Raw genomic sequence first — 21,319 nt, forward strand, 5'->3', positions numbered from 1 at the left:
TTTCATTATTGGTCCCAAGTCTTGGTCTTTAAAATGATCATTTATGAAAAATGCTATAATGGCACATTGTACCATTTTCACAGACCACAGTTGTGTAGTTTAGTGTGTTTATGAGTGCATGGATTTTTCAGCACACACAGAATGGTTGCCTCTGAGGAGATATTTGCTGAATTTGACAACAAGTCTACTGAAGTACAAGCAGAGATTGATCCTTTGATAAATGAAATTTAGATAGAGTTGGGCAGGTTGTTTCCCACCCAGCTGGACACTCGTGTCTTTAGAAGTTGGTATTTGGTTTAATATTAGGCTATGACTCACCTGATGTGCCAGATAGTTTATTAAACAGAAACATCTGGGACGTTGCTCTTGGAAATTGTGATGTTAGCTGCCCCAAATTACACATTAAGACCAATGTATCCTGGTGATATCATTTGTGTCTCTTAAACACAAAACCTGAGCTCAACAGTAATGGCGTCAAATTTATGCCAAAAGTCCACCGCGAGCGCGTGTTACGCTCCACACACGCATTAGAGGCACCTATTTTAATTCACCACGAGCATGTATTATGCTCCACCAGCGTGTATTACACTCCATGTGCCGATTGAACCTCCCATGCGTGCACAATTTAGTGACCACGAGCGCTATTCTTTACTGCAGGCACAAAAATCAACAAATGCGCACGAGTTGCAGCTGTCTGTGCTCTCAGTTCATCAATCTGCTTGCTCATTGATCTGTTCCTGCGTGCTCATGTGAAACACTGGAAAAATCAAGTGCAGAAAAAAGCACAGAACTTTTGGCATAAATTTAACACCATACCGCAGCATCTGTGCCTCCTCCTATCTAAATTTTTTAGCGGGTAGAGTCCTTGCCTTGACAGATAAGCTCCTTTAGTCATCAGTGTAACAAAACATGTGACACTATCAGATGTCAATTCCTATCAGATGAACAGAAAAATAATCTTCTCCAATCACAAACATGATTAACGGATACTCCTGTTCACATTAAATCATCTTTGCTTAGTCTATTACTATAAAAACTGCACTTACTTCTCTGATCCTCTGTTTTTCCAGGAGCATCATCAACTAAGAGATCCAACCAGGAGCTGAATCACTGTTGTGTGGCAGAGGAGCAGTTACAATGCAAATGTGATTGATTCAATGACTTTCCTTATTTCTCATAGTGGTGTTAGATGAGAAAGGTCCAAGGTGAAGATGCATGGCTTATCTTGAACTTGCAAGATATGCAGGTAGTGTCACCTGACTAGGACACATGCCCTATGTTGATGTTCAATTTGTTTAAAAAATTGAACTTACTCAATAAGTTTGGGTTTCAAATTTACCTCCTCATTTTAGTTGAGTTGAGTTGTTCCAGCTTGGTACATCAACCTCTCCAGGGCTCAACTGGCTGACCTTGATCATCTGACTTCACATCCCAAACCCAGCACTAGTCAGAGAAATAATACTTACATACCACAAGGCTGTCTGAATAGATTTTTTTGTTTTATCTTAGTAGCAAAAACAACAAATTCAACCACACAAACATATTTTACAGCTCCAGGTTTGAAATGAACATTATTAACACCACAGTGAAGCTGCTCTTCCTCATGTGTGCTTTAGCTGTTTAACTGCAATACATTGCAACTGGAGTTTGATAGAAAAGAAATCCAATATACAGAGATATTGTACACACACAGCCATATCCCCCCCAAAAATTCTGATGACACATGAGAAATGAAAGGAAAGGCTTATACACTGGGCTAATCCATCTCAGGTCAATTTTGAAAAAAACAAACAAACAAACAAACACACATGCAACTTTAACACCTGACAATGAGAGCAAGCATTATAAAAACAGTCTGTATGATGATGTTTTAGGTCAATTGTTTGCTCTAATTATAAATGAAATATTTCCCAGATTTAAGTATGTTAATGCCATCAGTAGAATTGCTATGAACCAGTTTCCAAAATATCCATCAGTTAATATGAATTATTTCCTTATAAGAAAGATGCAGTGTACTTGGAAGAAAGACTCAATCAGAGATGTTTAAACAGGATCTTATGTGCAGAACTTGATACTGGAAAAGAAAATGTTTCTGTGTCTATAGCAAACAAATGTTACTTGAAGAGAAACTCCAGCTAATAATTAACACAGGTGTTATATTAGTATTTATAATTCAGTCCACCAACTCACAACAACAGAATGTGGCAAGAATGAAGAATATTGGAAAAGTTATCTGAATAACAGATAAAGTGATATCATGTTATAATATATTAAAGAGCATTCATAATAAAATATCTAAAAGCCAATGCAACATCGTAAAATCAGTATGTACTTAATTATCTTATATTAAACAAACTAAATTATTTAATTGTATTTCAGTTATAAGAATGGCTTTCATCTGTTTCATCTGCCAAATTAACTCTTTATTAAGAGCAATAATTCATATTAGTACTCTGATCTCATCCAGAAAACACATTGGATGTTAATAACATTGTGCAAGAGGCAGGGTATACCCTGGATGGGTTTAATAAAAAAAAAAAAAAAAAATTAGTATGTGTTTTGCCCCAGCATTCATTAGTGTCTCCAGTGTATTTATCATTTGTACAATAGTAAGTTAGGAGGTGATTTTTTTTTTTTTTTTGCTGAATGTTATAACAGAAAGGGAAGTGTAGTATGCTAAAAATTTCCTGTCAAATGAATAACAGTAAAACATCCATTTTCCTACTTGGTCTACAAACCTGTAAATGAACAAAAGACTAAACATGCCCAATTTCATGAAGCATCAATTATTGGTCCAGTTTCCTCTCCAATCATTTGGCATTTTTTTAAACGAGGAATGACTCACTGTTTCTTAGCATATCATACAGATAAAGAAATGATGGGTTTTACCATCTGTCCAGTCACATAAACTTAGACACAGCATACAGAATTATTTAGTGACCCCCCAAAATATATACTCTGTATAAAAAGTAAATAAATTCACACATACCCTTGTCAAAAAATGTTGAATAATAACATCTATATATACCACACCATTCAGACGGAGGAGGGTCAACTGCAGCAGAGGGTAACTACAATTAGGAGGAATTTACAATTGAATATTTCATAGTGCATGTTCTGGCCATGCCTAGCTTTTATGTCAAAATACAGGCTGGCTGTCATTGTGTTTGCCCAGCAAAATAAAATACATAAATCTTCAATTTCATAAAAGTCCATGAACATGATCACACATCCCTGTAACACATGTCCTTTAAAACTCTTGTGGCCATATTTGATCCATTCATCCAAAACACTCCAGAGGCCCTCTTTTTAAACCTAGTCCTACTTTCCATCTACACAATTTAGCTCCAAATGATTAGCAGGAACAAGACTGGTCCAGTATTCCATGAGAATACTGTAAACAGCTATGCTCCACTAAACGTTCCATGCTATACGCAACTAAAAAATGGAGTTGAGAGAAATTGTCTGTTTCAAAGTGTGACCAGTATGTATGCTTGTTTTAACCTCTGACACTTTCAGATCCGTGATTTCCGACATCATGGAAAGGATGCTACAAAGAGTAACTTTTGTTAAAACATAGTGTCCTCAAGGATGTTATTTATTCGGGTCTAGCCAATTGGTGATTGATTTATATTTTTATTGCTGTTTTTGTGCTCCTGCCTTACTTCCATGTGATGGCAGGTCAACACAGTAAGTTAAGGTAACATGACCTCTAACCTGTCCACAACGAGTCTCTCCAATCTTGGACCAGCAAATCCTTCAAGAAACAGTGCTTTGTTTATTGCTGTCCTCTTTTTTATTTGTCAAGACATAGTCAATTTTTTTTTGTAAAAGAAGAATTGAGCATGGCCATAATATGTAAATGCACAAACACAAACCACTTTATAATATTTTTAATCTTTTTACACTCCCGTTGCATCCTCTACTCTATTCCTCTCTCTGATTTACTTCGTACTTCAGGAGAAGACTGGGATAAAAAAACAAATTGCCCCACCACAAACATTCAGGAACATAAGTATGGCTGCAACATACAGAGAGGAAGAAGAGCTATAAGTGAAAAATGGCAAGAGGTCTTAAGGAATAAAACTTTTGGTTGGCTGCCCAGAGACAAAGAAAAAAGTTCGGGAATCTCTGTATGGACCACAGTGGCACATACAGTCAATTCACATGATTTTGCTTCTTTGACTCCAAAGAAGACATGAGTGTTAAAAATTTAATATTTGTGTTTGCACCCATTAAACAGCTGAAATTGCAGAGTATCCAGCCTTCATTTTGAGATTTGTTACATCACAGCTCATCCAAAATAAGGGTATTAATTTTTCCCTCTCCTTTTCTTAGTGAAATAACTGTAAGACTGGAAGGAATTTTGTAAAAAACAAAAAAAACAAAGTTGAATACTTCCTTTTTAAAATTTCAGTTAATTTTTTTCTATTCCAAAACACACTCCCCAATTATCCACAGTGGTTTGACATTGTGTTGTTAAAATTAACCTGGTGGTCAAAAGTGGAACATCCATCTGATTTCTTAGTGAGTTTGAATTGATGTCTGGTGCCAACTGGGCTGTTTAGACAGATATCTGTCCATCAGAGGTCCTTTCCATCAGAAAAAAAGAACAATATTGTCAATGGCAAAACAAGCTTTTATTTTGCCACAGATTACAGTTATGACATGACTGCATTCTAATTCAGTTGGGTTGTTCTAATAAGTGTTGTCTCTATCACCACACTAAACCATTTGTATGGAAAAAATATTTGAAAATATGGCTGAGGTCTACCAGTACTGGTATAATCCTTTTATGTTTGTATTTGGCTTTGACTGTGAAAAAATTTTCACCTCCCAGTGGTGTAAGATGAATGTATGTAATACATAAAAAAAGGCTGTTAAACCAGCAGGTTTGTCTTGGCATAACAGCTGGTCATCAATCCAGGCAGTATCAAACAGTGCAGTGGTCCTCATGCTTTGCTAGACAGTACTCTCCATCACCCAGTCAGCACTGTCTATTGTCCCCTTGCTCCCTCCAGTATCACCCTCCTCCTCACACTGCAGCAGCATGCCATTTACAGACATGCTTCTCTTAGTCCAGATACTGCTGATCCTGCGTGGTTTGTTATGCAACTGAGTGGCACCTGTGCCTGATACCTCTCCCATGTCAAATGACAGGCTCCTTTTCAACTTGGAGTCTAGCATGAGGAGCCGGTTCAGGCTGGAGTCTAGTGTCCGGCCAAGTAGTGGCTCTCTATCTGTGAAGGGCTTTGCTGCCACTTTTGTACCATTAATGGAGGCTCCTGGGTCTCGGCCCTGTGCCCCCCGCAACTCAAGAGAGGTGAAGGCCCCGAGGAGGTGATCCAGGTTGGATTGGGGCATAGAATGAGCTGACTTCCGCATGTTGGCCGGTGTGCTGTTGGGGCTATAGGAGCCCCCTGCCATGGAGCCTGAAGACGAGGAGGATGAAGTGAGGCTGCTCTGGAGGGAGCCACACTTGAACTCTACCACCTCATCCTGCAGTGTCATTTTTGTCTTAACCTTAGGCTCAGACTGAGGTTGAGACTGGGGCATGAGAAGTCCATTTTGCCTAAACCGACCCCCATTAGTCTGAGAGTGTGTGTCACTGACATTGATCAGCTTTCCAACCGGATGTTCAGTATCTGCAGCTTTGTAGCGCACCATGAGGATGATGATGAAGACCAGCAGTGTGGCCACGATGATGCCTCCAACCACCAGGATCATGGTGCCGCCCAGCAACTGGCTCGGGAAGGACTGGCACTGAGGGTAGTCATCCTGGGTAAAGAAATGCGTGCAGCCCACAACATTGGTGGCCATGAGCGTTGTAGCTGTGTCGTCCCAGGCAGCCAAAACACACAAATCATAGCGGGTCCCTGATACCAAATTTGTCACCAAGAAGGCTTTGCTGGAGGCTGGTATCATCCTAAACAAAGAGAGGAAAAACAATAAACACCTGCAGATGAATTACTCAATTAAGACAAGAAGATGTATTAAGCTTGCCTTGTATTGCTTAGTGACACAGAGACAGTGTTGTAATAAGCTAAGACAGAATGATCTTAACACATGGTATTTTAGCACATGGAACTCTGATCAACTGCTATGGAGTTCTGGTGCTGGTGCTTCTTCATTATAGGAGAGCCAAGGCCAGCCAATTGCGTTCCTGAACTTCTCTCTGCTGCTGAGTCTGGTCTGAGTGGGTGCTGCTTTAATAGACAGCCAGTAGTAATTGACTTTATCTTTAAGAACCATCTGTCTTGCAGCAGTGAACAACAGGTCCATTTGATATCTGATCTCTGGAGCAGTAATAAATGAGTAGAAACACCAGGAAATGTGAGAACAACTGGAGAGTGAAGCACATTCTACATGAGCCTATCCAAGACAGATTTTGTCCTGTGGGCACAGTTGGGGTCCAAATCACAAGTGAGGTATGTCAGGTGATGGACTGTTATGCCGTGGAGAACCAGTGTGTGTGTGTGTGTGTGTGTGTGTGTGTGTGTGTGTGTGTGTGTGTGTGTGTGTGTGCGTGTGTGTGTGTGTGTGTGATTACATACGACTGAGGATTGGAGGTTGTGCAGCAAATACCCTGATTTTTCATCTGTAGACCCATAGCCTCCCACACATAGGCTGTGTAGAAGAGCCAATAAGGGAATGCAAATGTAACTATGAAGCACCTCACTGGACAGCCAAACTTAATATCATGAGCCAAGGCCACAGAGAACACATAGAAAAAAATAAAAAGCCAATACTAAATAATACAATAGAGTAAGTCAAAGGTAGCTGTAAGGATAACCCTGTTTCAAGATCACAAGTTTTAACCATTGAGCTAGCCATTGAGCTAGCCGACCTAAGAGAGCAACATGTCTCAAAGGTTTGTACTGGTCAAGGTGAACTATGCAACACAGCTACATGTATAGTATACATTTAAACATGAAATTGTTTTGTGCTCTGAAAGCGACACCAGAGACATGTAATTATAAATAACAGTGGTCCAAGCATGGAAGTTTTTGAGACTCTACATGTTGTAGAAAGAAAAAGCTACCAATTAAAACCAAACAGTAGCTTTCATTAGGGTATGACTTAAACAAGTTCAGGATAACAAGAATAGACTTTACCAGTGTCTCATCTGAGACTAGTGTGATAAGAGCAACACTGTGGTGGCCCTAAATTCAAACTGAAAAGATAAATAAAAATCCTCAGAGTGGTGACCTACTACCTATCATGCCTACTAGCAACTAAAATCCTCTAATGTAAAGGCAGTAGATTGTGGGTTTCAGATGATAAACTCCTGTCTTTAATCAAGTAAAGTGTCTAATCTTATTCCTTTTTCTCCCCCATCATATTGCCTTTGTCCCCCAAAGTGCAGACCACTTCAAGGCTTCAAGAGCTGTGAGTTTTATAGCAGCAAAGTGAGTCATATTCCCCCCAAACTGATTCTAATCCATAACAGAGGTGCAGAAGCACCAGCATTTTGTTGTGTATAGTTTTGGTACATCATATTTTTTTGTCAATGAATGTCCCTTACAATGAGGCCTTGCCAAATGAGTTCTCAAAGGCTTGTTAAAGTAAAGTATAAAGTATACAAGTTTGATTATGTGATGGCATCTAAGGGCACATACTGAGCATGCTATGCAGGCATAGCATGTACACAAGAGTTATCCCAGCTTTGCTGGAAACTTCCATTTTGCCCTCTGCTAATTTGAATGTGGATAAATTATTGTGAGGATCATCTCAACTTTTGGAATGGTGTCGTACCAAATGGGTAAAATGTGATAATTAAATAAGTCATTTGGCTAAAAAAATATATCCACTCTCTTATAACTACAATTATAGCAGAGTCGGTTACAGTGCGTCCTGTGACATAATGTTCCATCATATAGCCTTAATCTCATTCACTTTTTCTGTGCAATTTGTGGGTTCAGTTATTCACCAAACCTTACTACAAGATGCAGCGTGTGTTTTTGTACAGGAATAGTTGGCCAGAAAACAACAAAACACAGACGTTGCAACACATAATGCAGGCTTTCTCATGTTTGAAATATGTTAATTTGGAGCACAAGACTACAAAAAAAATTGAATTAGGAAAATAACAACATATATATGGAACATGTAAGTATGAGGTGAGTGTTGCATACAGGAAATAGTCAGTGCTTTTCAGTGAGAAAGAAAAGCATCCAAGGCTCCCCTTTTCTTCCTCTCTGTGGGCACATCATAGACAATGTCATGTCATGTATTGACATCCCCCAAAATGCAGACATGTTGCATACAGGAAATAGGTAATTCGATATCTTTGATCTAAAAGTAAAGTTGCAGTGTCTACAACATGTTACCATCCAATTTCTCTTTTATTTTCATGACATTCATATAACAAGCAACAAAGAGAACAAATGAGAGAAAAATCAAAACCATTACCATCTCTCTGTATTACTGCTCAACCAATCTGTCACCGAAGCTCAAAGAGAAGAAGCTGTTTTGAAATGAAGGATTTACCTCACAGACAACTTGTGGCTGAGACCATTTCTCTGTTATAATTGGTATGCAAGGAATGAAATTTTTTGGCCAGGTGACATTTTTGCCTTGTGGTGCTTGCTCCTATGTCTTGTTCTAATTGATGTTAAGCTGTCTGCATAGACAGGTCAATTGATTTTCATTCATAGGAACAGAGTACAGGCCAAGAAAAATCTATGCCAATATTTATCATGGGGAGATAAATGTTTTTTCTCACCCCTAAGGCTGTAAAAGGCAATTTGGTGAGTAGTTTCTGACGGTAGTGTGAGACAGCAGCATTAATTAGAATAAAAACAGAATAGATATAGAACGGAGGAGAAAACTGGTTATTGGGTCAGGATTACCAAAGCTTTGTGAGAGATTCAGTCAGTGTTTCATTTTATCATATTTCTCATTTCACAGAGAGAGCTGATTAAAAAAAATCATTTTGTGTTGTAACATTTTGCCCGTCCACAACTATTGAACAATTCAATGATCAGAATGATTAATTTCCCTATTTATTTATTGAGGTCTATTTGCTGTGAAAAAAATTGCCAAATGGTCTTTTGTCCACTTAATTCAGTCTAAACATTGAGACCCTGCTGGGAATTATTACTTATATAATGATACTTATGTGAGCAAAAGCTCTAACGGCCCCTTAAGGGACTGCTCTCTCTCATATGCCAGGATCGGCGCTCAAATTCTGATGTTTCAACGCGAAAAGTTCGTTGATTCTTGCACTGTTTCATGCCAACTCTGGAGGTGCCGTACAACTTGGCGGAAAGCCGATTCTTGCGTTAACTGCACTTTGGTCTGTTGGTGACACCCTGTGGCAGTGTTTGGTAACTGACATTATTTGACAACCATACATACACAAAAAAGCCATCAACACAAACCCAAACACCTGTTGGAAGTGGCTATAAAAGAGCCTTCACGATTGTGCTGAATGTGCAACTTTCAACAATGGCAGCACTATTGGAGGACGTGGCAAACGGTGCAATAAGTCGGGAGCAACATTTCAGGGAGCAGAGGATTTGCTGCACAATTCAGATGAGTGGCTGATGAGCCTGTTCCGGCTACTGCGGGCCATCCTCCTGCAAAGTTGTGAGGAGCTGCAACCGGCGCTCTCTAATGTAATCGGAGCCATTGACTTAACTCATGTTGCCATAAAAGCGTCGTTCCATGAGGAATACCCTTACGTAAATCGTAATCCATCAATGTGCAGATCATCGATATGCAGAGGCTGGAGGGATGGAGGCCAATCCCGGCTGGGCAGCTGTCCTCACACGCCAGAATTTCATTTCCACAATGCGAATGGGTAAGAAGCGATTACACAACTCATGAAGCCAGATGAATTTATTTTGTCCACTAAATGTTCCAGAACATTTATCAGGTGGTCGAGCTGCTTATTGATCCCCATTATTCCCCCAATAGCGTCCTCCTGTGACTGAAGGACCGCCTGTGTTTGGACCGTCCCACTGGATCCGTGTGGGCTGGAGGATGCGCCACTGGGTCCAGGTGGGCTGGAGGACCGTTCGCCACCTGTCGGCCTGGTGCTGGTGCTGGGGCCGGACTGTCCCAAATGCCGCTGGTCCTGGCGGATGACTCTGAGCCAGTGGATGGACTGGCGCGGGAGCCGGCAGGGATGCTGCACATCGGCGGCATGGCTGACGGATCAATTTCTGTTAAACATTAAACATATTGGTTTATTTAAAGGGCTGATTCTGTGTATTTGTTGCGTTTACATCTGGGTCAAAGCATGTGGAAATGTTGCGTAAGGAATGGAGTTGCCACTTACCCTCCAGGCTCTCGGAGACAGCGTGGATGATGGTGATAATTCCCCCCCAAAGAGATGCTGCCCACGACTGTAACGACTCGTTCGTTCCATCATTAGAAGTGGTTAAGATGTATGAACATGATGATAAACAACACTTGTGATTAGAAGGGAACTTTAGCCAATGATAGGTCCGACCACTTTTTTTTTCATGCGTTCGTGCGTTGCTCTGAACCCACCGCGTTCACCCTCTCGCACACCTTATCCCACTCTCAACGTTTTTTTTGTTTGGTTTTTTTTGTACTGACACCATTGGACAGGCTGCCAAACAAAATCAGCTGTCTGTCCTCTACCTCCCCGACCAGCTTGCACGCTGTGAATCCCTTTTTCTGTGAAATTGTTTTGCGAGTGCGGACAGCGAAGACCCTATTTAAATGAATTTGCGAATTTATAGGTGGGTGTAACCGGGCTGGGCCTGGTCGCTCCGACATCTGCGCTCAATTCCATGCTGATTGGGATGTATCAAGAAAATGTGCATGGATTCCAGCGCTCACACATATTGATACATCTGGATTTTTTTGTGCGTACGCAACTTTCGTGATTCTTGCAACCGCAGTTTTTCAGTGTGAGATCTACGCAAATATTGCACATGAGGCCCCAGGAGTGGTCTCCTTTCTGTCTCTTGTACTTACAGTCTTGAGGGGACAAACATCTGCTTCATTTAAAAGAGCTGTAATTTCACAACTTATTCAAGAAATAAGAATTCATGTATGAAAATAATGATTATATTTTAGTATTAAAAATATAATTTTGGTTAAAGAACTTCTACATAATGGTGTATTAACCATTACAGAAATATAAAAATGAATTTGGTAATTGACCTTTTGCAAAAGCCCTACCCCCGTAGTAACTGTTGCTAGCCTGACATCCTTCTTGACACAGACAAGAGTTTCAACATATATCATGGCTGGGAGAAGTATACCTGTGTGTGTTAGTGACTGTTTTTGGAGCAATACCTGCATGATATCCTCCAGATTGAGGCAAAAAGTTATAGTATGCAGTGGCGGGATATATTCAAAGTATTGAAATATGCAACAAAGGGGCCACTACAACTGTCCAGGCTAAAGTGCACTGGTCTCAAATCAAATCGGAGAAACCCCATGATCTCTACCTCAAATGTGTTGGTTGGTTGTCTGGTTTATAATTTGGCTTTCATTTACAGAACTGTCACCCCTTTCCTTTTGCGATCTGCCAAATCATATCCAGCGGGTTGAAGTGCACCAGTGCTTCACAGCTAGCCCAGATAACCTATACAGCCACCGCTCTTAGGTACCGAAACCCTAATTAGCGCTACGTATAGGCTTAAATCACGGAAAGGCACCCAGGAAGACACCCACCTGTAAGCCATAGGCCCGCCTGTGCACCTCTTCTCGTTAAAAGCAGTTTAATAACTTTCACAGTAACATCAGTATGGCCGAGAGGGGTGCAGACAAGCCCACTGACCTTCTTGGCCGCGACCTACGAAAAGGGCTCATCGCACTTTCTGAAAGCGATGAGCAAATATTAGCTGACTCCAGAGTCTGAGACTGCGAAGTAAATCTAAAGCGCTTGGTAAATGACAAATTAAATACGTTGAGTGCCAAAATACTGGGCGAAATGCTCCTGTTGCCGTGTCAGAGAGCCGAGCAAAGAGAGCTCGAATTTAGGGGCTGCATGGAGATGGCCGCCAGGGAGACACACGCCCTGGAGGAGGATATTCGTTACCTGCAGCAAGACAATACCGAACTGCGGGCAGAAGCAAAAGCCCGACTGGAAGAGTCGGAATCACTCGCTCAGTCTCTACGCAGGAAACATTTGCAAGTGGAAGAGCTGCAAGAGCAGGTTGCACATCTGCAGGTGACGAATGATTCAGAAGTAAGTAACCAGGCTGGGCCAGATTCCTCTGGTCCAGAAGAAGAAGTGCAGGCGAGAGAACCCAGTGAGGCAGAGGAGGACACCCTGCTCAACGACCCACTCCTAGGTTCATCTCTGCCAAACAACTCGGCCGCTCGGTCACTTTCGGTACTCCGCCTTCCTCTGGAGCATCGCAGTCCTTCCTTTCCCGGTGCCCCTTTTCCCTTCCGGACCAGGGGGCGGGACCATTAGGTTATGGGAGGTACCCACGAACAGGGGGCTTGGGACGGAGTCCGCGCCCCCAAGATAAGTCCACCCCAACATATGGGTGGGGGGAAACCCCCACCTTCAACCCTCATAATGACCTGTATCTTGCCGATCCGTGGCAGATCTCGATCAGCGGACTGCACGCCCGTCAGCTTGAAAGCCTTGCCGAGGACATTGACTGTTTCGATCCCGATGCACGTGGAGCGGACATAGATGCGTACCTTCAGGAGGTCAATTGCTGCTTGAGGAGCGTCCCCCAGGCCTCTGCCCATGAGAAGATCAGGCTTGTGTGGAGAACCACAACATGACAGGTGAGGGACTTTATTGAGAACCTTGCCCCAGACATACGCGCAAGGTAGCTATCCAAGGTTGTGTTCCGCATTGCGGGAAGAGTATTGCCTGTACGCAGACCAGACGTCAGCCGCTCTCAACGCTTTCGCCATGAAGCAGAAAAGAGAGAAGTCCCCAAGGGCATTCTTCAACCGCCTGAGGGCTGCTTATTTCCAGGGCCGCTATCAACCAGGGAAGAAGAAGACCAGGGGTTCAAGTCCTTCTTCCTTTTCAACCTGCATGAGAGCATACGATATGACGTGTCTATGCGTAGCAGGACAGGCAACTTTACCACTGTGCAGGCTAAAAAGTACAGCTAAAAAGTACGCACAGATGGTGTGGGAAACGCAAAACCCTGCCCATCGCAGGTTTGAAAACAACCCGCGCATCTTGGGGATCCAGGCTTCGAACAATGATGAGCTTCACAAAACCCTCTCCAAACTTTCTCCACATAAACCAAAGGGCACAGGCGCACACATTTTGCATATGAAGACAACTGTAATTGTGCATGTGCAGATCAGTTCATGTTCAGGTCAGGTCACAACAGGTCAATGTCTACATTGAAAAGATGGGCTTGGCAGAGCAGTTTACAATGTCAGGAAGAAAATACAACCAAAGAAATATACTGCAGGTGAAGTGGCACAACTCATCTATAAAGATGCCACTGCAGACTTTGGTCACAGTGATCTGGATAATGACTCAGGCTTTGAGAGTAGATTATCTGATGATGATGAGGAGATGTTTTTTCATGGAATGGATCCAAGATTCATGTAAATTGTAACTAGCTGTAATATGTTGATGTAATAACTATAGGGACACCATAGGGAATCCTGAAAATCCCTTTGGATGTATATAGTATTATATATGGTTGTGTTTTCTAGCAAGTAGTTGTGTAATTGTATTTTTTAGCATTTATGCATGTTTTCATTTACAATAAATCATATTTTTATCATAAACCTAATTTGTGTTTATTTCAGTAAAATGTCTTTTATTCACACACCACATGTTTGGGCAAATTGTGAAGTCATAGAACATCCCACCATCATGGTGCTTACATTGTCAGATTCCAGGATAATTTCCCCAATTGATGAATATGCAAAGATATATGTGCTGGACACCTGCTATGATGAGAAACATGTAGAAAATCCCAAAAATTATTTTTTAACATTTTTTATAAAATACATGTAAGTGGTACCAAGTGAAGATATGGCATATCTGGATAGCAGAGACTGTCCCGAGAAAAAACAAAAAACAAAAAACAAGATCTAGCATGGAGAGATTGACTTTATGATGACCAAGATAATAGCTCAAAAGCAAAGGACGTAAAGTTATGCCAAAATCAGCTTGGTGCTCTAACATAAAAAAAAACGAAAGAAAGAAAAATCATGTTTAGCTTGTGTTAACCCAAGGTTTTGAGGCATTAAATTAAAATCTGGGGAGCTTTAAAAAACATAACCTGAGGTTCAACAATGTTAAGTTATTCCCTAGTTTCAGGTCTCCACAATTTTCATCACTATCTGCTAACGTTGTTGTGTAGTTGTCTTCCAAACAAAAAAAGTCATGTTGGCTGGTTCCTTATCTGCCTTCTTGGTTTCATCAGGTTTAAAAGTCTCAACAAGCTTATGTGCTTGTCTGACAGTTTTAAAGAATCTCAAATATGTATTTATTACCCTTCTCAAAGACGGAATTGATCATAACATTTTCTATAATTACGTAATAAAGAAAAGAGGTGGCACGGTGGTGCAGTGGTTAGCACTGTCACCCCATAGCAAGAAGGTTCTGGGTTCGAGTCCCGGCTCAGGCATAGGGTCTTTGGAAATGGGGACTAGGCTAATTGGATACTTTAAATTGACTGTAGGTATGACTGTGAGTGTGAATGGCTATCTGTCTATATGTGTCGGCCCTGCGATGGACTGGTGACCTGTCCAGGGTGTACCCCACCTCTCGCCCGAAAGCATCTGGGATAGGCACCAGCCCCCCCCCCCCCCCCCCCCATGACCCTTAACAGGATAAGCAGAAGAAAATGGATGGATGCAAAACAGCCAATCTGACAGTCAAGGCCACTTTCCATTGTGACCGCATTGATCCATGGAGGATTGGAAGAACGCAGGCAACTTCCTCTTTTATATACCTGTCACTTTATATCTGAACAACCGAAATCAATGATGTGAATGCATTTCAGGGACACTTCTAGAAAATGTGACTTGGTTTTATGTTATCCTTATTTGTCCTTTTGCTTGAAAATAAACTGAAGAGATGAGGCAGGCAGTGTATGTTGCCAAAAGAAGCTGTGACAGCTGGTGTTTCACTTGCTAAAGTAGCTATGAACATTTTAGTTGTAAGATTTTATCAGACAACATATTGTACATACAATTTCTGCCAAAGCATAGTGAATGAAATCAAAATTAATGATCAAATAGCCTGTCTCTGCTCTAATCTTTAAATATTGCACATGGTGTGGGATACTGTTGACCATCACATCCTACGACAGAAACTTTAACATTTAACTGACCGCAACCACATAGGTTGGTTTATGTACACTGATGTGTCTGTACACATTAATTATCCTCCTGTCTTATAAAAACAGAGCCCCGAATTCCTATAACAACAAACTGTGACAAAGCACCAGGAAATGAGCAAATCTCTCATGTATACACAAACCTAACTCAAGTTAAAATTTGACTTTGAAAAAAGTAAAATTTGGCTCAGTGCAACTTTTTAATTGGCGTTAACTTTATAGATGTTGAGAAGGTTTCAAAGCAGCATAAACACATGTAACTTACAGCCCATGAAAAAAACAATGGTTGAAATCACTATGGCATCAAATTTATGCCTAAAGTCCACACCACGAGCGTGTATGTCACTCCAGGCGCAAAAGTCAACAAATGTGCGCAGGAGTTGCAGCTGTCTGTGCGCTCGGTGCTCGATACATCCATGTTTTAGTTGTGGAGGCCACAGCAACCGGGGTCATGGGGCGGTGATAGCTGAAAAGTGGCCAGTCATAGACAAATGATTGTTTCTGTGCCTATTTTTCTACACTTAATTTTTCCAATTTTCTGTCCGTCCATTATCTACACTGCTTATCTGTTAAGGGTCGCGGGGGTGAGTGGCTGAAGGATATCCCAACTGACATTGGGCGAGAGACGGGGTACAACCTGGACGGGTCACCGGTCAGTTGCAAGGCCATAAGGAGCAATTAGGGATGTAGTATCTTGCTAAAGCATACTTCGACATTGTCATCAAGGGAAGTGAGGATTGAACCAGTGACCCTTCAGTTGCTGGATGATCACTCTACCTCTGAGCCATGCCACCCATGGTATTGGTCCAATACCAAGTAATATACTGATACTGATAGGTCTTAATATATAAGGTTGATGTATCATCAAAAAAAATCATTCAGTATTTCTTTCACAGTCAATTATATGTTTATATTCAATCAAGTCTGAGCAATATTACATTCAGTATACCTGTTTCAATTTAAATTCACTACAGTTAATGTATCTATTTATTTTATGTATTTTTTTAACTCTGTCACCACTCTACACATTTCATGCTTGTATGGCGATGAAATTATTTCTTGGAGTTAAATTGTTCTGTTCATAATGTTATTGTACTTACACTTCTCTCTGGGTACTCTGATTGACCTTGTCCTCTCTTGCATGTCTTTGGACTGTGAGAAGAAGCCAGAGAGTGTAACTTGATTGTAGGTGTGGCTGTGAAAGGTAATGGTTGTCTGTCTTTATGTGTTGGACTGGTGACCAATCCAGGGTGTACCCCACCTCTCACTTGAAGGAAGCTGGGATAGGCTCTAGCCCCCCCACGACCCTATCAGGATAAGCGGTAGATAATGGATGTACACTTGCTTGTTTGCTATTGTAATTCTGTGAATTTCCCTGTTGTGCAATAAAGGATTATCTTATATTCTATCTTAAATCTTATCTCAGATGACACTTTTCAATGGGATAAATGTAATATATCAAGATCTTAGCATAATTCATATTTTTTGTGTTGGCTTAAGTGACATATGACCGGTTGCACCTAAAATGACCACTCTAATTTACCTGGATATTCTCTGCCAGACTGAAAGGCCTTTGACCCTCTGGGTCTGTCAGGGCCAGGGAGTGGGGGATGTCTCTCCTCCTCTCTGTGGTTTTTCATATGCTATATATATATATATATATATATATATATATATATATATATATATGTATATATATAAAAATTTGTTGTGTTACCACTGCATCTTACAGCCTTTTTACAAACTATACAGCTTGCTGTTGTTCCTCCTCGCTCCTCTTCCTCTGTGCTACTCTTCTGCTCCATCTGCCATCTCTAAGCTGCTTCAGTGTGTGTGTGTGAGAGAGAGAGAGAGAGAGAGAGAGAGAGAGAGAGAGAGAGAGAGAGAGAGCTGAGAGGATGGGCCTTGCTGAGCCTGCCGGCTTGCTTGTTTGCCTGGCACTACTGAGCCACTTGACGGTGTCACATCAAAACACAAGAGGGAGAGGAGGAGCAAAGTGTGTGATCCTGCGACAGGATGAGCACTTGAGAGCAGTGGCAGAAAATGAAACTAAAGTACTGATACCAATGTTGGTATCGGTATTGTGGATATTTTGATCAATCCGCCCACTACTAGGGTGGACTAGGTGATATGACATATACAAGTGTTAAATAAACATTACTAACAAGAAAATTATACCTTTTGTATTATTTGAGATTATTGCCATGTAGTAATAAATTGGCAGTGGGGTATTAGTAAGCTGTCTCAAAAGTCATTGAATACAGTCTTCTCCAAAACAATCATGAGCAGCATTAATATGACTGATATGGCCACCTTTATTTAACAAATGTATTTTGTTTTTCAATTAGAGGATATAATTTTATCAGATACATACCTGGAACTACGATGATTGCTCAGCCTCCAGTCCCATCTTTCTCTCCCAGCTTCCAAACCCTGCAGTTTTATCCGGGTAAAATGGATCAGAATATTTGTTTGTCCAGAAGTAATCCTCTTCATCTACTCTTACAATGTAGGCCATCACACAGCAGCAGTCACTCTTCTAGTCATCAACAAATAATCTGTTTTGTTTACCAAAGTTACAATGGGGCTTGAAATCACTGTGCCAAATCAGGAACTTAGTGACTAAAATTACAATATCTCTGAATATTGAATTGTTCCTTCACAGTTTTGAAACTACCCTACTTCTTTTGATGCAGCCAAGATCATTTTGGAGTACAGTGTATTTGATGACTTTGGAGACCGCTTTGTCTATTGCCACACCTGTTTTTTACTAGCCATCGTAACCATATCCCTGTAACAGGTGTTGGCAGACAGAAGAATTTATTAACAACTTACCAACAACCATCCATCCATTTTCTTCCACTTATCCTATTAGGATAAGGGGGGGAGGGCTGGGGCCTATCCCAGCGGCTTTCAGGCAAGAGGCGGGGTACACCCTGGACAGGTCGCCAGTCCATCGCAGGGCCAACATATATAGGCAGACAACCATTCGAACTCACAGTCATATCTACGGTCAATTTAGAGGATCCAATTAGCCTAGTTCCCATTTGCATGTCTTTGGACTGTGGGAGGAAGCCGGAGTACCCAGACAGAACCCACACAGGCACAGAGAGAACATGCAAACTCCACACAGAAAGATCCTGTGCCCAAACCAGGACTCAAACCCAGAACCTTCTTGCTGTGAGGCAACAGTGCTAACCACTGCACCACCGTGCAGCCAACTTATCAACACATAGGTGCAAATCCCATCATGTGCTTTTGTTCCTTTTCTGATCAAGTGATTTATAAAGGGTTGCATTTGTGTGATGTTATGGGGAATTTGATGCTTTTGCACTGGAATTTAGAGGTTACTAAATGCCTTGGCAGATGCTGGGCATGGTTTCTTAGTGGCTGGAGCTCTGTGCCTCATATACCTGCATCTCATCATCTGATGCTGCTTAAAAGCCCTGGTCTCTCTCACCCATGTTGCCAGATTTTTTTGCACCCTAAATGTAGTGCTTCAAGCTCCTGAGCCATGGTCTACACAGCCCACCCTCTGCCTCACACTGTAAAGCCAAGCATCCTCTGTCTTTGCCTATGCACCCTCACCCCAGCCTTGTGCCCCACACTCCATCAACACACTCAAGTCTCATGCCTCACCAGCTGGTCCTTCTCCAGCATTCATCAGAGCGTCAACCTTGAATGTTTATTGGAAAAAAAACTACAATTTCAATGAACAGCTGAGTTGTATGAAGTTAACCAAAATCAAAAATAAGTCATCAATTATTATTACCAACTAGTTTTGCCTTGCTTTGAAAAGTTTTTAACAGAATTAATAAGCACATACCTGTAGATCAGGACTTCATCATCAGAGCAGTTGTACTGAACCTGATACATCTTCACCTTGGGTGCTGACTTCACTGTCCACTTAACCAGTGCTGACACAGCTGTCACCTCAGACACAGATACAGCCTTTTCTGGTGAGGTTTTTGGAGACCCCTTACTGATTCTGGTGGTACCCGTTATGTCAGAGAGGCGGGACTTTGGCTGTACTGGTTGCCCAGTGCCATTACTGAGATGGGGGAGCTGAACAATCGAGACCTCCACTGGTGCAGTAGACTCCCCAGCCACATTAGCAGCGATGCACGTGAAGGTGCCATAGTCTTTTGAGGTGGTGATGGTGATGCTCAGGGTTCCATTACTATACACTGCGGTACGTGACGAGTTGCCAAGCAGCCGATCATCAGGGGAAATCCAGTGGATGGTAGGGGAAGGATCCCCAGTAGCTTCACACTTTAAGCTAGCTGTTTGACCCTCCAAGACCAACATTCTGTGGGTGTACTGGGTAATAAGAGGCGGCTGACACACAAACTCCTCATCTTTTACATTCCAAAAGTAACGACCCTTAAGGGCAGGAGGCGAGGCGCAAGTCTCAAGGTCATCATCTCGTTCAATTCGCCGCAGCCACAGCATCTCACAGTTGCAGTGTAAAGGGTTCCCGCCTAGGCTTAGGAACAGCTGGCGAGCATATGGTGTAGTCAAGATCATTGAGTCCTGGGCACGAGCAAAGATGGGATCTGGGGGCAGTTTCTGTAATCGATTAGAAGTCAGATCCAATCTGGCTAGCATTTCCAGATCAGTGAAGGTGCCCTCTGGAATGAAGTCCAACAGGTTGTGGTCCAGACTGAGCTGATGCAAGTTGATCATCTGGCGAACTGAATCCCAGGGTAGAGACATCAAGTTGTTGTAGGAAAGGTCCAGGTCTTCCAAGGCAGGTGCTAAGTCCTCAAAGGCCTTGTCATGGATGTGTCCCAGTTGGTTGTTATTAACAATGAGGTGCTGTAGGTTTACCAGGCCTCGCAAGTCATCAGGGCCAAGCTCCATCAAGCGGTTATTGTCGAGATGAAGTGAGCGCAATGTTTCCAAGTCACCAAAAGAGAAGGGCTGGATGTAGCTGATGGTGTTCCTGGAGAGGGTCAGGTCCACTAGATCAGTCATATTGGCAAAGTCCTGCTGTGTGATGCGGAGGATGTAGTTGCCTCCCAACCGAAGCTCTACCGTGCTCCGGTCGATGTCTGAAGGCACAAAAAGAAGGCCTTTGGAGGGACACAGTGTCCCCAAGGATTCAGACAGATTCTGGCATGCGCAGTACTTGGGGCATGCATCGGTAATCATCACTGTGGTTCCCAGGACCAGCAGGCAGCTTATGATGTGGTCCATAATAAATTCATACATAGGAACCTATGCAAGAAACGTGAAAATAAATACATATGAGTAAAATACAGCATTCACAAATGTTTACTCTTTTTTTTACACAGAAAAAGGCTAAAACACAGATCACAAAAATCATATGTTTCATGGAACAGTAAATTAATCATCTACCTCTTGAATTATTATAATAATTCAAGAGGAAGGTAATTCATTCAAATAATTATTTGATGGCCATAGGGACCAACAAAATGGTATGTAATCTTACATGCTCCTGTGGAAGGCTCACAGGAGAATGTGCCTCATTTCTCAGCTTTAGATATGACCCAGAACTGAATTGTTACTGCTGCAGGAGTGTCTTAGGGTGTTTTGAGCTGACAAGACAAAGCCAGCTCTGTGGTGGATGTCCTTACCGTAGGCTGTAGAACTAAGATTTATTCTTGCCTTTTAGGTTGTGCTCATGGGTATGAAGGAGAAAATAGATTAAACAGCATGAAGGCTGAATGTTTTTGTGACAATAAGAATGCATATAAATATTATACATACCCACTTGCTGTCATTTATAAGACCAGCCATGAATGTACACCTATTCCTGTTGGCAATTTTAGTTCTTTTGAGCTCTTCTCTTTTTACTATCTCAAACACTGCTGCCTTTTTTGGCCTGTTATATCACTCACCTCAATCAAATGGTGATTTTTATAGCAGATTTTGGTCACTTACTTTTCCTTCACGACCACCAACTATGACAAAGTCTTATTTTTAGGGGACTTCAGAATACATGCTGACAATCAGAATGACAGACTTGCATCTGAATTCCTCGACCTCATGTATGACTGTTCTCAGCATGTCTATGACCCAACTCA

At 41.7% G+C, this 21,319-nt stretch overlaps 1 protein-coding gene across 4 annotated transcripts in view; it reads right to left on the reverse strand.

Annotated features, from left to right (window-relative positions):
• Window positions 1-1,503: 1,503 nt before the first annotated feature.
• Window positions 1,504-21,319, reverse strand: part of LOC147242704 (leucine-rich repeat and fibronectin type-III domain-containing protein 2-like) — a 147,422-nt gene continuing 127,606 nt past the window's right edge. For all 4 annotated transcript variants that reach the window (XM_086188828.1, XM_086188830.1, XM_086188829.1 and 1 more), the window contains 2 exons: window positions 19,096-20,489; window positions 1,504-5,926 (listed from right to left, as the gene is read on the reverse strand). In XM_086188828.1, the coding sequence (XP_086044954.1) occupies window positions 4,963-5,926; window positions 19,096-20,483 (2,352 nt within the window). In that variant the 5' untranslated portion in view covers window positions 20,484-20,489 and the 3' untranslated portion in view covers window positions 1,504-4,962. The remainder of the gene's footprint in view (window positions 5,927-19,095; window positions 20,490-21,319) is intronic.

Source organism: Aulostomus chinensis, chromosome 20 (genome assembly GCF_037954235.1).
Source record: "Aulostomus chinensis isolate RoL2024-O1b breed Wild chromosome 20, RoL_Achi_v1.0, whole genome shotgun sequence".
Lineage (NCBI taxonomy): Eukaryota > Metazoa > Chordata > Actinopteri > Syngnathiformes > Aulostomidae > Aulostomus > Aulostomus chinensis.